The 18,026-nt window shown below is 47.7% G+C and overlaps 1 protein-coding gene across 1 annotated transcript in view; it reads left to right on the forward strand.

Annotated features, from left to right (window-relative positions):
- The window catches only part of LOC147102162 (eosinophil peroxidase-like), a 54,416-nt gene that overhangs the window by 17,922 nt on the left and 18,468 nt on the right, over window positions 1-18,026 (forward strand). Inside the window, exons 3-6 of the mRNA XM_085965097.1 lie at window positions 1,875-2,047; window positions 4,081-4,210; window positions 8,872-9,001; window positions 16,180-16,386. Of these exons, the coding sequence (XP_085821223.1) occupies window positions 1,875-2,047; window positions 4,081-4,210; window positions 8,872-9,001; window positions 16,180-16,386 (640 nt within the window). The remainder of the gene's footprint in view (window positions 1-1,874; window positions 2,048-4,080; window positions 4,211-8,871; window positions 9,002-16,179; window positions 16,387-18,026) is intronic.

Raw genomic sequence — 18,026 nt, forward strand, 5'->3', positions numbered from 1 at the left:
TACCAAACCCACTCCTGATCCACCTCCGTGCCATCTTCCCGGGAGGCGGATCCCCGGCTCACGCAGGGGCCCGTCTCCTCGAGGCGGGAAGGGGATTAGAGCAAATTAACTGCCTGTTAACAGGGAGTTAACAGGCATTTTTGAGGCTTATCCCCATTTTAGCCCTGCAAGTGCGGACTTCCCGACGGCTGCGATCCTCCCCAGGGTCAGCGAGGCGAGCAGTGGGTCTGCGGGGGTAAGAGGGATCGAAAAGTCCGCTGTGGAGGTGAGTGATGGGTGCAAGTGTGAAGCGGTAAGTATGAGAGGTGAGTGTAAAGTGTTAGAAAAAGTTTACTTACCTTTGCTTCTTCCTGCAGGCTTCAACCCTTGGGGATCTGGAGGTGCCTCATCTCAACGGCAGAGATGACAGAACGGCTGCTGCATTCTCAGATGCAGCAGCCATCTGATTTGTGTTGAGGAAAGAGGTTCTTGTATTTCTTTGTACAAGGGCTCACCTTAGAACAGAGATTGTCAGTGTTTGACAGCTTCTCAAAGCTGTCAAACGCTGACAATGCATATGTCAAAAATTTTCAACAGATGAAATGTCATACGCTGACACCCTCTGTCACCAGCTTTCCCTTAATTGGCTAGCTAAACCCGCAGGGCGGGCTTAACAAGGTCAATCAAGGGAAAATAGCGTGGGTTGGCCGGATGTCGTTTGGGGCGGGACTGAAAACCGACAACCAGCAGTCCTGCCCAACGCACCCCCATTGAGAAAATCCAGCCCATTGCTGCACTCTAGCCAAGCACTATCATTTTATTTGGTTTTGAATGCACGAAAGAGGTGAAGATTCCCACATAATGCAGGCACTGTATTTGAACAGTCTAAAACAAACAGTCTCCACAAATTACCTGCAGGTTCACTGCACATAATGTCCTCTAATTGAGGCATTGAATCCATGGGGCACAATTATTGAGTGGGCCACCAATGACTAAAAATCCAAGCCCCTCGCAAGTTTAAAAATACAAAGCCCCTCTAGAAATCCCAGACCCCTCACACTAAAAGTCCAAAGGTCCCTATGTTAAAAGTCCAAGACCTCATGCACAAAATCCACACCCCTACATTAAAAATCCAAGCCCTCCCATGTTAAAAATCTAGCCTACCATTTGCAAAATAATTAAAATACAGTAAAAATCTAAACCATTTACCTCCACAAAAAACTCTACCTATATCTCTTGTTTTTCCAGCTCTGGCTTGCTCTTCCACTTTCTCTTCTATAGACTGGCTGGGCTTCCACCGTAGTCTCTGTTGTTCTTTCTGCTGCTGTTTTTTCTGCTGCCCATAGGTGGAAGCTCTTTCAACCTCTTTCAACTGGAAGCCTTGCTGGTGTAAAAATGCAACCTTTCATTGGTCTAAATTACGCCAATCAGAAAAACGTTTTTCTAGTCATGAAGACCCAGGGAGTTTGAACTGCTCAGCGTGCCAACAGATGGAAAAGACCGCGGGCTGGCCTCTCAGACTGTGTTTTGGACACCATGAGGGTCAATTTCCCCTATTTTGCTGGGCTTTCTATGGATCTTCCATGGCAGACGAGCGGGAGAAGCCTGTGGAAATTCACCCCACTCGTGGCTACCTGGTGCCAATTTGGCAACAGTACCTTGCTAGACAGTGGGTACGGAGAGTAAGAGGTGGAAACTTATACTACCCAATAAGATATTCGATGAGGTGCAATCTTAGGGTGATGAGGTTGTTGTAAAATTACATTAATCACCCTGGTCACCCCACTTCTTGATGAACTTACACAAAAGAAGGGATTTTAGAAAACTTGCAAGTAATCACAGGCATCAAGTTTGGCCTTCATGAAACCCATCAATTTTTTTCTCTTCTATTTTAGCAGCAAAGAGATTATTAGTAAAGCATCCCTAACACCTTTAAGCCACCTGAGTGTAAAGCAGCGTAAAGCAGCAGCTCGGACTGTGGTGCAAGCTGCTGATTCTCTGGAAACTGCATTGAGACTCATCCAACACCAAGCTCACATGAACCACCAAAGGGCACTCAATGTATCAGGTCAGTTTAGAAATGGCTTCAGCCAGAAACAAGTACGTCTCAAACTCAATAGGTCAGCGACCAATAGATGCCTCGAGGGTTTGTGCATGTCTGAGAAAACAGATGTTGATAGAATTTTCGAGTAGGTCAAAGCAGTATACCTCTATTTTCCAATCTGTTTGCCTGCCCAGAAAGCCGATTTTCTCCTCCACAGAGTCTGGTAATTTTTTTATTATTCTGAAATTGAGGTCATGAGCCAAAGTCCAAGGAGCAAGGTTAGAAAAAGGATAGAATGGGAGTTAAATCAAGAATTAGAGGTTGGGTGATGTAGAGTTTGGGTTTTAAAACTTATAGGCCGGAATTTTCCTTACCTTGGCGGGTCCGTTGCTGCTGGTGTCCGTGGCGGGTCGTGACCCTGCTGCTGGCTGCATCCCGCTGTATAAAATGAACTTATCTTAATGGGGCCTATTAAGCCCGCCCAGCGCGTTACCCAGCCCAATGAGATGGAGCGGGTCTGGGGACGTCATTCATGGCGCGTTTTAAGCTGGGATCCCTAAAGGAACCCTGGCCACATTAAATTTTAGGTTTAATCTAACTTAGTGGGTGTCGAATCTTTATGGTACAATAATATGAGTGGCAAAAAAATTTAAATATTATTAAGTAATATGACTCCATCTACAAATACTATCAAGAATATAATTTAAAAAGTATGTTAATTGGGAAGTTATTGGTGCTTAAGTCACAAATCTATAGACTTTTGTATCAGTAACTGATACAAATAACAGATGTGTGTGTATTGGTAAGATATAAAAATAAACAGATTTTAAATGTAATTGTAAAGGGGTGGATTTACAATCTTATGCAAGTTCGGCGGAAGAGCTGCGGAATCCCCGACAAACAGTGTAAATGGTGCTCACAATGTGTTTCTGGGATTTCTGCAGCTCTTCCGTTGAAGTTAACAATGGACAAATGAGAGAACCTCTACAGAAATTCACCCTAAAGTTTCAGAATGAAAAATTAAATTAGTCATATTCAGGGACTGAAAACAAAATGAAACCAATGGAATGAGTGATGAGAATAAAATTGTTAAGGTTGATGACTTGATTTAATGTGTAACTGGACAATCACAGTATACTGTGAGGAAAACCTGATCAGAAACAACACAAAAATGTATTTAAATTGTAAATTGTATGTGATATTTGTTATAGTGCAATTACTGTTGAGTCGGAAAGCAACAGCCGAGAATGGCCAGTGAAAAATATATTTCCCTCACCATTTACATCCCTTCAGGAATTTCTGAATTAACATTTACCAGTAGCTTTTCAAGTAGAACAGAATCTCCATCAATCTTTTAGCTGATGTAATCAACATGTTTTTATTTTGGTTTGTTTTCCATACTGTCAAGTAATCAGCTGGAGCAGTGGCCACGGAACTCTCGCCTCAGGTTGACAGACGTGTTTCCCGAGCTGTGTGAATCCTGTGGCCATGCAGGGAAATTTAAAAAGTAGGGGGGGGGGGGGGAGGCTTTTAAGTGCCTGCAAAGTACCTCATAATGATTTCAATTGGGTCCCCCGCCACTGCAGGTCGGGTCGCCTCCACGATGACAGACGCACCTGTGGGAAAGGCACATGGGAGTGAGTTGACAGCGGGTTCCAACTTTTCCACCCGACCCGTCGCCAATTGCGCCCGCTATCACCACCAAAAATTCAGCCCATAGATTTTGAGTGGAAGGGAACAAGTTTCAAAATATCAACATCCCAGGGAAAGAATGAATTGCAGTATTAAAGAAAAGAATGATGGTCAAAATGCAGAAATATTACAATTGCATTCAGCTACATCCAGTTGTTATGATGCCCAATAAACAATATAACCTCCACACTTCCTGAACCATTTTACAAGCTTATTTTCAGGGAAAACCATCTATGGTGAATTCACTGAATGTGACGATTAGCATTAATCCTTGCATTAAACATAAATCTGCTATCCGTCTCAATATAAAGTTTTATTCCCAGCCGCTTCCACTTATCTCCAATCAAAATGTTTTTTTCCCATAGATCTTTTAACCCTGAGTGACTGGGACAGTATGACCCACAGCACACACCACAAGGTTTTCCAGCCCTCTGTCTGTAAGAATGACTGTTGGTCCAACCGATATAGAACCATCAATTCCATCTGCAACAACAGGTACCTGAGTACAAGTATCACGCAATTATGGATCAAAATAGATTACATTGAGAAAAAATAAATAGGAAAAGGTGAATTATTTAAATTAATAACATTGTATGGGCTGCATAAGAAAACTGAGGCAAATGTAATAATACCCAAAATACCATTAATAAACCTGTACCCATACAATCTACAGACACTGCACCTAACAGTAACAATGATAAATCTGCACTCAACAACAACAACTTGCATTTATATAGCACCTTTAACAGTAAATTTCCCAGGGTGCTTCACCTCCTCAGAGGTTTAGGAAGGGAATTCCTGTGCGTGAAGTATCGACAGCTGAACTCACGACCACCAATGGTGGGGCGAAGGAAATTAGGGATGCAGAAGAGGCCAGAGTTGGGGAAACGCAGAATTCTAAGAGGGTTGCAGGCTGGAGGAGGCTACAGAGATAGGCAGGGGCAAGGCCATGGAGGGATTTGAAAATAAGGATGAGAATTTTAAAATCGAGACGTTGCTCAACCGGGAGCCAATGTAGGTCAGCGAGCACAGGGGTGATAGAAGAACGGGACTTGGTGAGAGCTCAAGGTTATGGAGGGTGGGAGATGGGAGACCAGCCAGGAGAGAGAAATAGGAAGGGGCCATGGATGGCTCCTTGGGAGACTACAAAGGCAACACTCACACAAGAGAGCCTTAGGCACAGAATGAGAGAGTCATAGATTAAAAATAGTACAGGGGTTTGGATATAGTATGATAGAGTTACAAACACAGCATAATAGACACAGTGATACAGAGCCAAAAGCCAGGAATTTCCTTGGAGCTACTCCCGTTCCGCCACTGTAAATGGGGTTTCCATCGCAATTCCAGTGAAGTTATGGCGGTGGAGCGGGAGCAGCTTTGATAAAATTCCTGGCCATAAATACACAAAAACATACAGCAGTATAGATACAGGATGACCGAGGCATGGATACAGAACAATATGGAGGTTAAAGAGACAATGATGCAGAAGTAAAAGTCAAAGGCCTAGAAATTCAGTGGGCCTTGCGCCGACTTAGCGCCTAAAGAGGTCTTTTGCGCCGGCGGGGTGGTAGCGCGGAAATTGAGTGCAGCGGTATTGGCGGCGGTAGCCGTTAGCGCTGCGCCGGGACCGATGACGTCATCGGTGTGCGCAGTGGCCCGTAACGCCCCGAAACCGCGCCGATCCCCATATTTATTTGCGCCCGCCTCCTCCGAAGCGGGCGCAAACAGCGAACAGAAAACGGGGCCGTCCTGCTGCCATAGTGGGGCGCTTTAAAGCTGAAGGTGCGGCCGGCCACTTTTTCGGCGGCCGCCTGCCCGCACCTCCTTCCCCGGCCTCCTCCACCCCCCCCCCCGCGGCATTGCCGGCTGGTTTCCGTGGAGCCCGGCACTTCTCCGTTGTGCCGGGCTCTTTTGCCGGCACTCGCGATCGGGGCTCCGGCCATTGCAGGCACCTCCCCCTTAAGAGAAGGAGGAGGCCTGCAGTACCGCAGCCTGTCGCACCGCATCGGGTGGCGCTGCGGCAACTAGCGCACCGATATTCAGTTGCAGCGCCCCAAACGGAGGCGGGCACACCCTGGTATAGCGCCCGCTTCTGAATTGGGGCGCAGAAGACGAATATACGGCGTGCGCTAATGCCTCCCCGCCCAGCGCTAACTTTTGAGCGCGAGCGAGCTGCCCGCGCCCAAGTGAATTTCTAGGCCAAAGAGTGATACAGACATATTGAAACAGACCGATAGAAAGGGACAGAATATTAGAGGTAAAGACTCTAAGTGATGCAGATACAAACCATGATACAAAGGTATAAACAAAGAATGATCCATAGGTATAATCACAGGATGACATGATTATGAAGAAATGGAGACACAGGATGATAGATACATGATGATAAATGCAAACCCTGTCCTAAATTGTCTTTTATCCCAGGCAGTTTTGCAGTCTTGGTAAGGCTCTTAATGGGGGCTAAATTGATGGAATTCCCAGAGTAGCCCAGGAACTCCCTCAGACACCCCTGGATGAGTAAGGGCAGGCAGAAAACTAGCCCACTTCCCCTGATTGGAATTCGAGGTGTACTATAAACAGGGCTGAAACTCAGTAGATCCATGTTATGCCCCAAATTTGGGTCCCCAGCCCTTGAAATTTCAGCCCAGAATCTTCAATTATCAAAAGAACATCAATATACACAGAGTGAAACTGCTACTGAACCAGATTTACCATCTAACCCCAGCTATCGAAATCTACAAATACTGGTGATGAAGCCCCGATAAACCAGCCAAGTACGCAACTCAGCCATTGTGGCCAATGTGTGATAGTACATTTCCCAAATAGCTCATGATCTACAATTAGCAAGGACCACCCAGCTTCATGGAGCTTCAGCGAAACTATTGTGGTCTCCAGAATTGGATGGTCGACTTGTTGGAACCTTCAGTCTGATAGACAGAGCCCAACAAAAGACCAAGGCCTAGAAATTCAGTTGGCGCCGCGCCAGGGCTTTAGCGCCGGAAAGTTAGCGCCGGCGCTAAGTCCCCCTGCGCGCGCCAAAAATTCAGTAGCGCCGCGCCCAGACGGCTGCCGGCGCTACTGAAGGGTGTTTGCGCCTGAAAACTGGCGCTACGCGCCGCATTGCGGCGCTATTCCGGCGCTGCGGCGCCCGATGCGGTGCGGCAGGCTCGGGAAGTGCAGGCCTCCTCCTTCAGTTAAGGAGGAGCTGCCTGCACCCGCCCGCTGGCCGGTGAAATCGCCACAAAAATGAGCCCGGCACCTCGGGGAAGTGCCGGGCTCGCAGCCGAGAAGCATCTGTTCCGCGGGGGGGGGGGGGGGGGGAGTCCGGGGTGGGAGGTGCGGGCAGGCGGCCGGCGGGAAAGCGGCCGGCCGCCGCTCCACCTTTATGCGCCGGCGCAAAGTCTTAGTTGCGGCTGCCACGGGCGAGGCGGCCGCAACTGAATTTCGGCGCTGGGGCCCGTCGGCATGGCAACCGGGGCGCTGCGCACACCGATGACGTCATCGGTGCCGGCGCAGCGCTACCGGTCTACCGCCGATTCCAGGGCCCCAGGGAATTTTTAAACTGGCCATAACTCCGGCGCTAGGCCCTCCAGCGCCCCAAATGGGGCGCTAGGCCTACTGAATTTCTAGGCCCAAGTGTGCTTGTGACAATTGATTAGGGAGGCTGAGTCAGTGATGCTATTTGCCAGAAGCCAGGCAATCCTCTTCGAGCCAGCTCAGAGGTGGAATTCATCAGATCTTCAGTGAAACAAGGTGTCATTTACAAATTCCACACTAAACATCATTCACCTATTGTTCTCTACAGAGAACAGAATGCAAAATACTTAGCTGACCTGAGGTGAAAATCTATATCTTAATACTGCAGTCCGTAGGAGGGTGAAAATCCCTCCAGTCACTGTGTACTGACCTCATTGATACATTGGTAACGATTGCCTCGGTTTGCTAGTTGTAGTAAAATCGCATGCACATTCTAAAAGTACACAGACCAGATGAAACCTTCCCAAACACATTTATGATGTCAGTACTACAACAACCAGAGGAAATTGTATGTCAGGTACTTGAAGTAAAGACACAGGGTGCGAAATTCGGTAACTTTTTGAAAAGTTAACACCCGGCGAAATCCATTGAAAAATGTTGCAAAATTGGGCATTTTGGCCCCAGGAGTGAAGTAGGCAGTAAATGAGGCAGTAAATGAGGCGCTAATGGTCTGAGTGGAGCGCGGCAGAGGCGTTATTGCCAGAGCGCTATCCAATTTCAGCCGACTTGCGTTCAGCAATCAACTTTCAAGCCTTGACTCTAGTTTATGCCAACTCTTAAAGGGGAGGTCATTTCAAGTTGTAGCTGCACATTCTCAGCAGTGCTGCACTTGAGTGTGACCTCTCAGCTACTGAGGCAGCTTTGTGCCATGGCTGCTGCAAGGGAGAGGGAAAGGGCTACTCGAATCAGTGATGTGGAATTGGATATGTTCAGCAGCTTGTCTGACAAGGTCTTAGCAGAGTTATGGCCGACAAAAAAGTTTCCCCAAGATGGCGCCTTTAAAAGCGCGCGGAGCCGACTCCTGACTGCAGCTCGACAGCTGATGCTGTCGTTGTTGGCGCCAGGCGGTGAGTGAGGGGGCGGAGCCGAATTTTGCATCCGGGGCACTGCGCACGGTGATTACTTCATAATCACTGGGGGCGGCCGAGCAGGGCAATACCTACAGGAGCGGGGCTCTAACTGTTAGCGCCTCTGCAAAAGCCCGGCCTAATTTAGCGGTGGGCGCTGATATCGCCGCACCCAGGCGAAAACCCATTTGTGCCTCATTAGCGCCCCATGGAGGCGCTAACGACAGGCGCAAAGCAGTCGAATTTCGCGCCCTGTGCGGATTCTAAATTCAGACCTGCTTTGATTTTTCTTGCTGAAGGATAAATGCACAAGGTTCGTTACCCCAAATATTGCTTCTTGGGGATTTGATTTTAACTTCTATTAAACAAGTACAAGGAGAAAGAAAAGCACCATAGTGGAGTCCTCCCTGCCTCCTGAAATTAAACCAGTTCTAACGAGAGAAATAATTTATTAACCTGAAACCCATATTTCTGCCTTAATTTTACATTTATGGTGATTGCAGGTACAGAAATTGGAGTCAAAATTGATTCTTTTCTTCTGTTCATTCCCAGGAGGGCCCCTCATCTGGGAACATCTAACATGCCTTTTGCCCGCTGGCTCCCAGCTCAATACGAAGATGGCTTTTCATTTCCAAAAGGCTGGATAGAGGGGAAACTATATTCAGGATTCCAACTGCCACTGGTAATTAACATTGCTGCTCTAGATCAATCCGAGAGAATCCAATCTGTAACATCGACAAAGAAGGATTGTAATTCGGGTACCAACTAGTTTTCATTCAGAAATTTTGTGAGGGCCCAGGGCCCATGGTGCTGGATACCAGCAAGGGTGGAAATCAGAGAAGGTGAGATCGATCAGGAAGTAGTGACCAGTTTGGATTTTAAAACCTGTAAATTGTTGGATAGAGGAAAGGCTGAAGGAAGTGAGAAGTTCTGTATTTTTCAGGTTGGTGCAATTTAACTGTGTTAACACACAGACTGCCCAGGAGTAGAGTCCAAACACTCAGCATGCTGCTGAGTATTTTCCAAATGGACAGTGCTGGGAGAGCAAGAGGCTGCCAGCACTGGAATGTACAGACCTTTTTAGAGGAATAGAAAAACATGGTGGTGGTGGGTGTGCTTTGAAAGCCTGGGATTTTCCACATGGCCGTGCGTGTAGTGTGACATCATTGCTGTGCACCTATATCAACAGATGCATAGAACAGTACAGCTGGCCCACAGCCAGGAGAAGTCACTTCTGGTCTCTTTTTAATTTGAAAGTTTTTGTAGCAACATGTAATAAAAAATACTTCTCATTCTGAAGGTTTAAGTTGTGTAGTACAGCACAGCCCATTAAAGATAAACATATTTCATACACAAAGTTATTCCTATTCAGTACAATCTAGATCAAGTACAAAACTAACTGCGCAAAGACATATGGGGGTGAAATTCAGTATCATCCCATTTGGGGCGCTTACTTTTGAAAGCTGGGAAACTTAGCACCAGGTACTAATGATTCCCAGCTTTTGCAAAATTTGGTGTTTGCTCTCCAGGAAGGAAGTGGAGCGCTAAATCGAGCGTTCCATTTCCTTCCTGGAGCGCTAAAGGACGCAGGCGGGGCGGTAGTGGTGCAGCGCTGCACAATGTCCCGTAGAACGTTGCCATGATCCGAGGCTCCTTCCCTCCCTTAAAGGGAAGGGCCATCGCTGCAGGCTCTGCATTGGGACCAGTGAGCTGGTCCCCGGCGGCAGCCGCGATCCTGCTCAATCAGCCCCGTGCACTCTAGCGATCACGGCCCAGGAGGAATCGAAAAAAATCACTTGAAGCGTTGTTAAAATTTTTCTCCTACCCGCGCCAACATCCCCTTTTATTTGCGCCGCCGAAGCCCCTGGCCTCCCGAACAACACCTCCTGCAGCTGCCGGTCTTTTCGCCCGGCGATGCTGCAGGGGGCGGAACCGAAGTTCAGGTCCGGGGTGCTGCTGGGGCGATACGCAGGACAATGACGTCACAATTTCCGGGTGCAGGAGATCGTGGTGCGAAGTCTTATCGCCACCGCAAACCTCTCAGCCAAGTTAGCGGGAGTCATTCATCTCACCGCACCCGGCCGGTAAGTCGTTAGCGCCCCATTATCATCCCCCAGAGGCAATAACGGGAGGCGCTAACCAACCGAATTTCTCCCCCATAATCTTAAAATCAAAATGATGTATCCTATTCAGCCAAAGGAGATTCAAAAACAGTTTCCTACCTTTTGTATTCCATAATTGCTTCATTTCTGGTCTTAAAGCTGTGCGTCCTCTGCTTTGTCTTTTTAAACAAAAACATTTTTTGCCTTTTTGGTTTCCTTTTGTTGCATTTATTTCAGTGCATTGTTTTTCTTGTGTTTCAGTTTAGTTTGTTTTTCTCTCCTTTACCACCTACCAATTGGAGGAGTTTCATAGTAATTTGCAACAATTCCCATTGACAGGATTGCATTCCTTATGGGATTCTTCTTGCCATCTGGCAGCTAGAGGAAAAATTGGGTTGCTTTGTGCCTCCCGTTAGTGCCCCCGGGGGCACTAACGGGCGCAAAAGCCCTAGCGCCCAGGCGCAGCACCACTAACGCCTCCCGCGAAATTCAGCGGGAGGTTAGCGGTGGCGGTAGCCGGTAGCGCCCCGCTTCACTGCGCCGGCAATAATGATATCATCGCCGTGCACAGCGACTGTTTGCGCCCCAGCCACAAACTTCCCTTACGCCCCCTGACCTATCGCCAGGCGATGTGTGCGACAGGATTAGGGGGCGGTTTTGCAGCGGCAGTAGCAGGCGGCGGCACAATTTAACGGGCAGGTGTCAGGCAGCCATTTTTATTTTGGCCGACTGCCAGCACCTGCCCCCTTTTCACATTTGTATGCGGGGTGCTGGCCGCGATCACTCAGCCCGGCACTCCTCTTGAGTGTTTCCATGGCACCCCTGCACCCCGATGGTCCGGCAAGGCCCCGGTGCGTGCAGCACTAGGCCCCTCCCTTTTAATCAAGGTAGGATCCGGCAATGACATGGCGCCATGTGCCGCCGTTCGTGGCACTGCTGCACGTAGCACCGCAACATTGAGCAGTAGCACCCCAAGAAGGAGGTAGAACATTTCCAGTAGTGCCCCACCTCCTTCTTGGGACGCTACTACTGAATTTACGGGGTAGGGGTGCTAACTTTTTCAGGGCGCTAAAAGCCCCCTGCGAGGTTAGCGCCCCAAAATGGACACCACCCAATTTTTCCCCCAAGGAAATTTCCAGAGGATTCATCAGAGGGTGGGATCTAAGTGTGCCTGAGGCAGATTGCACACAGCCCCTTCCCTCCCACCCCTGTTAGCCAAGTAGATGAGACCACAGAGCTACTTGGGCATGTGCCTTCGCCAACACACGTCGTGAGGGAGGCCTTTTATTACGTTGGGATTGTGCCTCCAAGGTGATGTCTTGTAAAAGTAAATAAAGGTCATCTCAAGAGGTTGGACGTTGAAGCTCATCCACAATTACAATAGGGAAAAGTTATTTCTTCCAGTTAGGGAATCAGCAATAAGAGGTTATCAATTTAACTGTAACTTGAGAGTGAGGAGAGCAGTTAGGAGCAATTCTTTACATAGAGGGTTGTTGGAGCATAGAATGCTTTGGTTAAGGCAGAGACCATTGCCTCTTTTAAGAGGAAATTGGATAAATATTTGAAGAAATAGAAGATACTGGGCTATGTTGAGAGCACATGTGTGAGGGCTTGGCATGGACAAGGTGTAAATGTGGAACAGGTTGACGAGCTACAATTTGTGATATTTAACCTTGGACCATCTGCAAGTTACGATGCTGAGGAATCCTTCTTTTCCAGAGTGGATCTGTTCCCAGGCCCTGCAGGTCAGATTGGTTCATTCTAGGAGGGTGCTTTAATTGTCAAACAAGGTACCCTTCCTTGAGTCACATTTTTCTCAACTTGTTCTCGGGATATGGGCAAAGCTGCATTTATTGCCCATCACTAGCTGCCCTGAGCAGGTGCTGGTGGGCTTTCTTGAACCATTGCAGTCCTTGTGTTGATGGTAAGGAGTTCCAGGATATTGACCCAATGACAATGAAAGAATAACAATATGGGGGAAAAATTCAGTTGTTTGCGCCCTAAGAGGGCACTAATGGGGCGCAAAGCAAATAGCACCCGGGCGCGGTGATGTTTGCGCCGCTCGCAAAATTAACTAGACATTTTGCGGCGGCGCTAAACACTACCACCACGATCTCCTGCGCCAGCAGATCGTGACGTCAGTCGAGTGTGCAATGCCCCACTAATGCCCCGGACCGGATATTGAGTGGCGCCCCCTGCCTTACCGCCTGCCGCTAGCAACGAGGGGAGCATTTTGCAGTCAGGAAGGGACTGGGGAAGCGCTATTTAAAGGCGACCGCTTCCTGCCTTTTTTTGCTGGTGACATTTTTGCACCACGCATTCAGAGAGAGAGAGACTTCTGGAGAGATTCAACGCTGTGTGAAGGAGTTTAGGGTACTGAGCAGTACTTTGCAGGTTCACTTTGATTTGCCCTTCCTTGTATCTATTTAGAAGAGACTGTGGGGGCTGCACTCTGAGCTCTTTCCCTGGGCCTCTCCATTGTTCTTTCCAGCAGATTTTATGTACAGGTCTCTCCAGGCCGAGATTCAAGGCTGCAATGAGCAGGATGTGGATGGAGAGCAAGAACAACCCTCCTCTTTAAGATAAAAACAGAAAATGCTGGAGAAACTCAGCAGGTCAAGCAGCATCTGTGAAGAGAGAAACAGAGTTAACGTTTCAGGTCGATGACCTTTCATCAGAACTCCCCTTTAAGAACTGGCCGGCGCCAGTGTGTCTGTGTTCCATTGCTGACTGACATCACATGAGCTTCGCCAGCGCTCTGAGGTAGCGCCTCGCTCCTCGGCCTTTGCGCCTTAAGAAAGGTGTGAAGCACCTGATTTAGCGCTCCAGTCACCTCCAGGGGCGATAAAATCCAAGTTTGCCGTCGGAGGCGATGATTAGTGCCAGGCGCTAAACTTTGCGCACGGCCGATAATGGCGCCACAAACGGGGCGATACTGAATTTTTCCCCCTATATTTCCAAATCAGGACAGTGTGTGAGCTTGGAGGGGAAGTTGGAGACGATGGTGCTCCCACGACAATGCTCCTCTTGTCCTTCTTGGTGATAATGGTTCAGGTGCTGGAAGGTAAGCTTGGTGAGTTTCTGCAGTGCAACATGTAGGCTGCACATACTGCAGCACAGAGTGCTAGTGATGGAGGGGTTGGATATCAAGGCCTGTGGCACGCATGCCAATCAAGCGGACTGTTTCGTCCTGGATAATGTCCAGCTTTTTGAGTAGTGTTGCGGCTGGACCCATCCAGGCAAGTGGCAAATAATAAATCACACTCCAGACTTGAACCTTTCAAAACCATTAGTGTTGCACTACTGAATGTTGGAGACACTGGGAGGTAATCTGGAATGAAAATAAAGATACAACAAGATAAACGCAGAAAACAGTAAAAACCTTTACTATGCTGTCCATTCCCAACCTATTTCTCTTGTCCACAATGGTATGTCAAATGTTGCCGGGAATTGCTGGAGATGAATGCAGTTGCTGGGACGCTGCCGCGACATGTACTGTCCTGTCCTGCGACTCACAGAATGAGCGTACTAAAAATAAAATGTGTAAAGAGAGTCCATGATCTGAACATTGAAAATGAATTATTAATTATTATAAATAACAACAGAAAATTCTGGAAATGTTCAGCAGGTCAGGCAGCATCGAGGAGAGAGAAACAGCCAACGTTTCGAGTCGGGGACACTTCGTCAGAACTAGAAAAGTTTAGAGAAGAGAGATTTTTAAGCAGGGGCAGGGAGGAGGGGAGGAAACAACAAAGGGAAGGTCTGTGATAGGATAGAAGGCAGGAGAGATTGACTGACAAAAGGGATGATGGTACAAGGAAAAAGGAGAGCTAATGGGAAAAGTTAAGAAACAAAAGATGACTCTAGATAGGATTTCTTCCTATCTCGACTCTATTGTTTTCTCCCCTTGTCCGGTCCCTTCCCACCTACATTCGCGACTCTTCTGACGCCCTCCACCACTTTAACAGTTTCCATCTTCCTGGCCCCAACCATCTCCTTTTCACTAAGGACATCCAATCCCTCTACACCTCCATCCCCCACCAGGACAGCCTGAGAGCGCTCCACTTCTTCCTTGAACAGAGGCCCAGCCAGTCCCCATCCACCACCACCCTCCTCCTCCGCCTGGCTGAACTTGTTGTCACATTGAACAACTTCTCCTTTGACTCCACTCACTTCCTCCAAATTTAAAGTATTTGCTAGGGGTACCCGCATGGGCCCCAGCTATGCCTGCCTTTTCATGGGATATGTGGAACATTCTTTGTTCCAGCCCTTCTCAGGTCCTCTCCCTCATTGATGACTGTATTGGTGCCATTTCCTGCTCTCGCCCTGAACTAGAAAATTTCATTCACTTTGCTTCCAATTTCCACCCTTCCCTCACCTTCACATGGTCCATCTCCGACTCTTCCCTTCCTCGACTTCTCTGTCTCCATTTCTGGGGCTAGGCTATCGACCAACATCCACTATAAGCCCACTGACTCCCACAGCTACCTGGACTACACTTCCTCCCACTCAACTTCCTGTAAGGACTCTATTCCATTCTACCAGTTTCTCCATCGCATCTATTCTGACGATGCCACCATCCATACCAGTGCTTCCGACATGTCTTCCTTTTTCCGCAACCGAGGATTCCCCTCTACCATGGCTTACATGGCCCTCGACCGTGTTCATTCCATTTCCCGCACTTCTGCTCTCACCCCTTCCCTTCCCTCCCAGAACCACGATAAGGTTCTCCTTGTCCTCACCTTTCATCCCACCAGCCTCCACATGCAACGGATCATCCTCCGCCATTTCTGCCACCTCCAGCATGATCCCACCACCAAACACATCTTCCCCTCCCCCCCCTTTCAGAATTCCGAAGGGACCGCTCCCTCCGCGACACCCTGGTCCACTCCTCTATCACCCCCAACACCGCTTCCCCTTCGCCCGGCACCTTCCCGTGCAAGTGCAGGAGATGTAACACCTGCCCTTTTACCTCCTCCCTTCCCACTGTCCAGGCCCCAAACACTCCTTCCAGGTGAAACAGCGATTTACTTGTACTTCTTGCAATCTAGTATACTGTATTCGCTGCTCACGATGCGGTCTCCTCTATATTGGGGAGACCAAACGCAGATTGGGTGACCGCTTTGCGGAACACCTCCATTCAGTCCGTAAGCGTGACCCCGCGCTTCCAATCGCCTGTCACTTTAATTCTCCGCTCCACTCCCACTCTGACCTCTCCGTCTTCGGCCTCTTACACTGTTCCAATGAAGCTCAACATAAGCTCGTGGAACAGCACCTCATCTTTCTATTAGGCACTTTACAGCCTTCTTGACTTAACATCGAGTTCAACAATTTCAGACTATAACCTGTATTTCTTTATATAATTTTTTTCTCTTGTTTCCTCACATGGTAGCTGTTAATGTTGCTGCCATCATCATTCACACCTCATCTCGAGGCATCTTTTGTTTCTTAACTTGTCCCATTACCTCCTTTTGCCTTGCACCATCATCCCTTTTGTCAGTCAATCTCTCCTGCCTTCCAGCCTATCACAGACCTTCCCTTTGTTCTTTCCTCCCCTTATCCTTGCCCCTGCTTAAAAATCTCTCTTCTCTAACCTTTTCCAGTTCTGACGAAGGGTCCCCGACTCGAAACGTTAACTCTGTTTCTCTCTCCTCGATGCTGCCTGACCTGCTGAGTGTTTCCAGCATTTTCTGTTGTTATTTCAGATTTCCAGCATCCGCAGTATTTTGCTATTGTATTAATTATTATCCTTTTTCAGGTCCGAGAGGTTTCCAACAAGATCCTGAAAGCATCAAATAAAAGCATAGTTCCAGATTCTGAATGGAGTCGGGTGTTTGTGCAGTGGGGGCAGTGGATTACTCACGACATGAGTTTAACTCGTCCATCTCCTAACCTCCAGGCCTTCAGCAATGGCATCAACTGTGAAAAGTCGTGTGTGCAGAGAAGTCCTTGTTTCCCAATTAAGGTGAGACATTGGCCCTGAATTTGCGGTCGGAGGTTTCGTTCAGTGGAGGCTTCCCGCGGACGGATGCCTCCGACCAGCAAAAAATCTGTGAACTTACCTGATGGTCCCGGAGGTTCGGACACTTGCACTCCTGGGCCTCTATGCGTAGGCCTGTGTGGAGGCCCACGTATACCAGGGGTGCATGCGGTTTGCAAACACCCCTGGGATCATGTGGGCCAGCCCAACCAATGAAAGAAAGGAATCCCCATCCATATGTACGTAATCTCCATAAGTATGAATGGGAATACCCCCCAAAACACACGTACACTTCAAATTTTTTTTAAAAATCACATATTTAAAATGAATCAAAATGGCATTTAATTAAATATTTAAAACAAAAAATTTATTTTTTGAAAAATAAATTTACATATTTTAAAAGGGCTAAAAATAAACTTACTTTATTTCACAGGTTTTTAAATGTATAAATTATTGAAAAATATTTATTTTTCGTTCTTTAAAAGTCTTCTGCTGGTAAAAGCAGGCCTTTACGGGCATTCGCTAGGCAGAAGTTGGGCAAATAGCGCAACTCTCCACCCGCAGATGCCCTTCTCCTGGGAATGCGGGTGATCTGCCAAGAAGATTCTTGACAGATCGCAAGTTCCAGGTTTCAGTGCATGCGCTTCACATGCCTAAACCCCGAACTTGTGCAGCCCCTATGGACGCGTACACACCTCGCACACACCCGTAGGGGCCGCACATTATGGCCCATTGATTCTCCATTTAGACAGCTGAGGATTATACTTGATCCAGATATGCACTTATGTAGGATCAGTAGAATTTTTATTCAGTTCCAGTGTTGGTAACTCAAGGCTGCTCTCCATCCTAATTGCAAGGTTGTCAGTGAGGTGCCCTAATTCTTGTTAAAATGGCTTCCTCTGTTTGCACCCCAAGAAACACTAGCAGCAATCAGAAAGGTCTTGATAGTTCCTTATCCAGAGATCAACTCTGGCCCTACTCCAGTTATCCATGCCAGTCTCTTCCATCCATTTTCCTTTCTTCCTCCCCAAGCTCATTATTACCTTGAAGAAATGAGGATGTTAAGTGCAGCTGATGATCATGTGTCTGGATTTCAGTGACGTGCCACATTTAACACTGCGAGGGTGGGAAATGTTTCCCTGATACACTGTGGCAGGTGTGAGCACATGCAACAAAGCAAGTGTGGTCAGATCCTGAGTGCAGTCTGAGTCATATCCCACAGCCACTCAGCACCTCATCTGTTTAAGCTGTACGTTTAATTCAAGATATTCGTTGTAATTATTTTATATGCTGTCACTGGTTCTCATGGATCGCAGATAGTAAAATTGAACCAATTTTGGTTTATGTTGAACAGTATTTGCTGATTCCTGAATTTTTTTCTAATCACTCTCAAACGTCCTATTCCAGCAGTGAGGAAACCCTGCGTGCATCCAGAAAATTTTAGTACAAGCTCTGAGCAAGTATTGCTTGAATTCAAGTCACAGGTTACAATACAGAAACCTGCAGACTTTGGGATGAAGCTCCAATTGAAGTCCAGGGTAGGACATGACCACCACTGGTTTGACCTACAGTTTGGTGCCTCCATCTGTTGCATTAAAACCAATGGTTGGGATGATTTGCATCGG

This window comes from Somniosus microcephalus, chromosome 22, assembly GCF_052327205.1.
Source record: "Somniosus microcephalus isolate GS21.2 chromosome 22, FLI_Smic_1.0, whole genome shotgun sequence".
Lineage (NCBI taxonomy): Eukaryota > Metazoa > Chordata > Chondrichthyes > Squaliformes > Somniosidae > Somniosus > Somniosus microcephalus.